The sequence below is a fragment of the Rhamphochromis sp. 'chilingali' genome, assembly GCF_963969265.1.
Source record: "Rhamphochromis sp. 'chilingali' genome assembly, chromosome: 15".
Lineage (NCBI taxonomy): Eukaryota > Metazoa > Chordata > Actinopteri > Cichliformes > Cichlidae > Rhamphochromis > Rhamphochromis sp. 'chilingali'.
In genome coordinates, this window is record NC_137942.1 from 8,662,139 (window position 1) to 8,668,165 (window position 6,027).

Sequence of the window (6,027 nt, forward strand, 5' to 3'; positions counted from 1 at the left end):
CCCCTGAGTTTGATGGGTGAGGCTGACAGATAAAATTATTTCATGACGAGAGCCAGGCGTCAGGACTGCCAAAATGAAATAAATAAATATATCATTAAATAATTAATTAAATGTGTCAATAATTAATTAAAATGTGAAATACATAAATAATTAATTAAATGTGTCAATAATTAATTAATTACATGTGTCAATAATTAATTAAAATGTGAAATACATAAATAATTAATTAAATGTGTCAATAATTAATTAATTACATGTGTCATAACTATTTATTTAATTAATTAATTCCAATTTTAATTAATTATTGCCACATTTAATTAATTATTTAATGGTGTATTTAATTAATTCATTATGGCAGTCCTGGCGTTCCATATGGTTCAACCCGGAAACCGTAATAAGAAAGAGCAAAACAGAAATCCACTGAGAATATAGATCCTATTGCCCAACATTTGTCTATCTGTGTAAATTTATCTTTTGAGACACAAACAAACAAACAAACAAACAAAAAACTCCACATTTTGAGAGTAGCCTAGCTATTTTTTGCTCTAATTTAGGAAGTATTGCTGTCTTAATCGCCGGTGATTTAAAGTTCACCTCAAAGTGACCTGATTGGCCAAAGGCTGCCGCGCTTCCCGTTACGTCACTGCTCTTTTATTAGATAAGCGGTGCGTCTCTTCATTCGGAACAAAGCCCGGTTATTATAGTTGGTTTGAACACTCTAGTACGCGTCACCACAAACTAGGGGGAAAAATGACCAACAAGACGACTCCTGTTCTCCTCAAAGCGCTGCTGGAGCTATATGAAGCCCACTCTTCAAAGGTTGTCCGGGGAAACACTAAAAGAGCAAATTTCAGGTGAGTCAAAGGAATTTTAAAACCAAGGTTTGCCCAGGTGGGTGTTTGAGTAACGGGCATTTGCAGTTGCGCTTGTTTTATTGGTCACAGGATAATTCAAATATAGTTTAATCTTGTACATTTTTTTTTTTTTTTTTTTTTTTTTTTTTTTAGGAATGGTAGGTTTAATTTGTAGTATATGAAAAAAGTAAGTAAACCAACGCTTAAGATGCACATTTAACAGATATGGCCCTCTTGCTTTTCTGATACTACATACAATGAATGTTAGCATACATGTTTGGCATTGCCTTTGGGGAAAAATACTGTGTTGATGGCCATACATTAAAATATTGTGGGATTTTTATATAATAGCATAGTGATTGAACAGATGATTAAAGAGCTCACAAATATGATTTCCTCTCCTCAGGATCTTGGGTTCTTCTGGGATCCTGGAAGCAAGAAGGGCAAGCCTTCAGTTCTCCCCTAGCACCTGTGTAAGCACGCCAAGCAGAAGCTTCATTAACCTGGCAGCTCCCATCAGTAACCGCAGGATGGAGTACACTGAGTGTCGGACGTTGGGGTGAGTGCCCCCTTGCAAAAGGACTAAAATAATTATGTGAAATGTAAACAAAATAACAGATAATGGCTTATTTGAAGAAATGCTAAAAACTTGAGTCTTGTCTGAGTACCTTTTACTATGTACAATGAGTTTTAAAGTGAACAGTGTTTTTGGGGTCATATTTCAGGCAGAGTTGATGAGCGTTAGTTTAATCCTCTTATCTTGTATAGCAGTCTACAGAATTTCTTTGGGTTCTGGATAAACCTGAAAAAATGGATGCAGAGGATAGAAACTGAAGTGTTTCTGGTTTTATGTGACTGTGTGTTCAGGTATACTCCAGAGCAGATGTACAGTGTGGTGGCCAGTGTGGACCAGTATCAGCACTTTGTTCCCTGGTGCAAGAAGTCTCGGGTCATGAGGGGGCGAAACGGTGGCCTCCTGGCAGAGCTAGAAATCGGTTTCCCCCCTCTTGTCGAGCGATACATCTCTGAGGTCACTATTGTTCCAAACTACCAAGTCAGGGTAAGTATCTGGTCTCTTACTTTTTAATCAACACCTACCGAAACACACATATAAAAACATTTATGACATGTATGACATGTGGAAAGCTCTTTTTACTGTAGGCCACCAGTTAAGATGAAACGAATCACCATTTCATGATGGAAGGAAAATATGACTGTCTTAATGCCATCATTACATTAAAGTATACATGTTTTTTACAGATCTGGGGGTTTAATATTAGACTTGTTCGACTATCACTTAACAAAAATGTGCTTTTGCATAAAATTATTTGTAAAACTTTCATTATTAATCGGTATATTCCACATTTTGCACAGCACTGTAGACAGTTTCTATCGGCATAATGCTTTATTTGTGATTTTTATGAGTTTGATGCCTTGTTGCAATCCTTGATGAAGAATCAACTGTTTTCAAACAGGCTGTATGTACTGATGGATCTCTCTTCAGCCATCTTGAAACAATATGGAGGTTTTCCCCTGGAGACGGAAACGCAGCAGACTCGTGCAAAGTGGAATTCTATGTAAGTGTTTGTGGTACACTTAATATTTGACACTGGAAGCCATCTGGTTGTGCAGCAGTACACTGGCATAAAACTACACTGACAGTGACCTTTTGCATTAATGATTAACCCTTGGATGCACAACCTACCAATACCTACACTCTTCCACGGTTGGGGTCAAAAATGACCCCAAATAGAAACAATGCATTTTGCTATAAACTCTGTTGTTCTTCAAAATCTTTAAAACAAAGATTTGTAATATTTTCATATTTGGGTTATTCCTCATAAAACATGATTGTGACATGAGGCCCTTTGCATTTTTATTTATTTTTTCATTAATTTTAAGAAATTGCTGTTTTTGTATCCTTGTATCACTTTTGTATGCTTGCTCTGCATATACTGCAGAAGCTGGGTCTTTCCTCTGAAAGGCACAAGTTGTTCATCCACTGTAACGCAATCCCTGAGGATGAATTTCTGCCTGCAGTTGACCAGGAACAGGCCCCATATGTAGCGGAAAACTGCCATGTGGTTTGTTTTCAGTCTGTAGGCTCTGGTCCTCTTGTCATCAAAGTGCAAGAAACGGCGAATATGTTCAAAACTTTGAATTGACATAGTGGCCTTGTACAATGGGTTATGCAGATGACTCCCAAAAAACACACCGACTGGTACATCCCAGTTCTTCTCACTTCCTGCAAGAATGGTCAATCAAATGAAGGCCAGGAGCTTAAGTTTGATTACATTTTTCCACTCTTTTCCCTGTTTGTGGCTTCTCTTCATGCCTCCATGTTTGTGTATGACAGCACCTCTTCTATTAAATTATCAAACATGAACATCTTCCATGCATCTATTGGGGAGACAGTACTAAACCCAGGTGCAAGCCCTGGCCGACTAATTCAGAATATTGTGGGGGGTCATTTTTCACCCCACGTGTGCATCTAAGGGTTAAAGGAATTGCAAAATTAGATAACATACTTGGCTGAGACTAATTTCTTGTTGTAAGTTCTTGTACGGCTCTCAAGTGGATTATCAGCAAAGAGGAAGTATTGCGTAAAACCCTATTATCGTCTAAATTTAGTCTTGAGTATCACACCGGTGTCCCTTGAGGCCTGAAATAGCCATCAGAGAACAGTGTTAAGGAGCTGCTAACAGGAGCACAGATTATCTGATTACCAACTTTAAAACGCCTCTGCTAAAGATGTGCTTGATTTCTATTTTTAGTTTGATCTTTTTCTTTCTTTTAAGTAAGTCTCACAGAAGAGCATCTCCTCAGCAGTTTCCTAACAAACCTGTCCCCATTCTGCAGGTATCATTTGAGTTCAAGTCTCTTCTGCACTCTCAGCTGGCCAGCGTCTTCTTCGATGAAGTGGTTAAGCAGATGGTTAGTGCCTTTGAGTCACGGGCAGCAAAACTTTACACAAACCAGGAGGAGGTACCGCTGAGGAGGCGGTCGGCATGAGGCGACACCTTTGACCTTTCATCCATCCAGGTGCTTTTGGAGCCCCACCAGCCCACTGTTTTACCTGTTATTGACACTTACACAGGAGACTGGATCTTCTCTTTGCACCCATAGTATATTTTTGAATTAACATGCACAAGGAATACACCTAAAGCTATTTATTTGTAAAGCACAAGCTGATTTCTTTACCTTGCCCTGCATTTATTTATTTTTGTGGATTCAAATAAAGTTATAGTTTTAAGGCTCATGTGGACACTTTGAAAATTTTTAGTTAATGTTCTGAAAAGTGACTTCTACTGAAAGCTCAAATGTGGTTGAAGACCTCGTCCTGTGCAGTATTTATCAGTGGAATTAAAATGTCTTGTTTTTGGTAAACTCTCTGCTCTGTTTGTGTCATTTGTAGCATTTAAATTTTCTTAATGTTTCCATGTACTGAGCAACATCTGCTGCAAGAAAAGATTTCCAGTGTAGCAGACTAGTAACTGCTTACTCCTCATGTTTGGGTAAGCGTTCTGGATAAATAGCACTGTCAACCTTGATGGCTGATACTGGCAAACAAAGTGATAGCTACCAATGTCGTCCGCTGATATTGGTTATTTTGCATGATTTCTAAAACAGACGAAAAAGCGGTGCGTGGAATTTTTTTTTGCAAAGTCATATCTGGTCGTTCCTCTATGCACCTGTTTTATGAAATGGAGCTGCAAAGTGGATTTTCAGTTACCCATAACATGCGCTGGCTTTTTGATAACAAGCTGCATGTTCCTCCTCTTTAGCCCGAAGGACACTGCTTTTCCAAACTTCAGTATTTTCATTATTTTTAACACAGTTTGGACAGTTTGTCTGCTTTGTCTGTCCTTTTAATATGCTTAATTTGCATGTTTTAAAGTTGTTTTTTGTCTTTTAAACTGTACCACACTTTGAAAACCTCTTTCAGTGGAGTTAACAGATGTAGTTCTGAATCTGTGCAATAATTTCAAGTACTTGAATTTCTGTTTTGATGTGGTGCCACCTGCCGGTCAAATCCCTTCAGTGCTGATTTTTAGCCATGTAGCTCTGTGCAGAAATGTCTCCCAATTCTCTGAATCTGTTAATATTATGGTTTAACCTTGGTTGGGGAAAAGCCAATTTAACTCATATATATATACTTTGAGGATATAATTGCAATTTCAATTTTAGAAATGTTCTGAAATTGTGCAATGGTCTCTTATCCTTAAATGTCATTCTGCCTGTGGGTTTTTGTTTTATTTTTAATTTTATTTTATTTTAAACCAAAAAAAAAATTAAAGGTTTTCTTACTGAACATTTCTGTGTTATTCACTTTGATCGTGGGGAGCTACATAGCTTCCTGCTTATTCACTAACCGAGGTCCCTCCCCGTTTGCCACAGTTCAGTGACACTTTGAAACATTGTATTTATAACATCTGTCTGTCAGAAAAAAATGAGTTTTTCATGTGCAGTGGTCATTTCCTTATTTTTTTTTTCTTTTTCTTATTTTAACAAAACAAAAATCTGATTACAGCACACTAGAACAGCAATGGAATTAAAAGAAAAGAAAGCCCCGCCCCCAAAGTTTTTTTTTTTAAATGCTACAACAACCAAGGCTCATACAGCCTAGCATTTGTAAATGCAAACGTACATGCATTAAAAAACGACATTTCTTCTGAGCTTTCAGGCCTTTTCCATCATGGTAAAGAGGTAATGAAAATACTCCATTAATTCATGGTAAACCTTCAAATGAGCTACAATTGTAAATAACTTCAAGACCTTGTTAAGAAGAGCATTTGCATGATGTTCAAATGCATGATTGCATGATGGGGGGGCTTCCTTGTAGATCTATGCAGCAAAAGAGTCTGTCAGGCATGGATTCCCCTCAGGACAGAGCAGAGTGCATGCAGTCGAAATGTGGTGAACAATATTCATTATTGACAAACCAGCAAATTAAACCCAAACCACAAACTTTAAACACACAACTGGTGAGAGTGCAAACTCTTTTTCTTCAGGCCAATTTAAACCTCAACAACATACAACCCAATTAGTTTCCTTTATTATGCATATTTTAGCACACTGCTCCAGAAAAGGACAAACCACCTGTGTTAATTAGACTCCCTCACCCTGGTTGCAGTCCGTAAATAAAGCTCCGCTACCACAATGTGATTTTACA

At 37.7% G+C, this 6,027-nt stretch overlaps 1 protein-coding gene across 1 annotated transcript; it reads left to right on the top strand.

Moving 5' to 3' along the window:
• The first annotated feature begins 679 nt into the window (after positions 1-679).
• On the top strand, positions 680-5,087 carry LOC308411863 (coenzyme Q-binding protein COQ10 homolog, mitochondrial). The gene is made up of 5 exons (XM_080905900.1): positions 680-854; positions 1,261-1,413; positions 1,722-1,914; positions 2,330-2,431; positions 3,714-5,087. The coding sequence occupies exons 1-5, from the start codon at positions 751-753 to the stop codon at positions 3,864-3,866; spliced, it is 705 nt and encodes a 234-aa protein (XP_080762026.1). The 5' UTR covers positions 680-750; the 3' UTR covers positions 3,867-5,087.
• The last annotated feature ends 940 nt before the right edge of the window (positions 5,088-6,027 follow it).

What these genes read in the sequence shown, in the direction of transcription:
- LOC308411863 (XM_080905900.1), top strand. Translation starts at nt 751, where the DNA reads ATGACCAACAAGACGACTCCTGTTCTCCTCAAAGCGCTGCTGGAGCTA. An exon ending in ACTGAGTGTCGGACGTTGGG is followed by an intron (nt 1,414 to 1,721) that starts GTGAGTGCCCCC and finishes CTGTGTGTTCAG; the next exon opens with GTATACTCCAGAGCAGATGT. An exon ending in TTCCAAACTACCAAGTCAGG is followed by an intron (nt 1,915 to 2,329) that starts GTAAGTATCTGG and finishes GTTTTCAAACAG; the next exon opens with GCTGTATGTACTGATGGATC.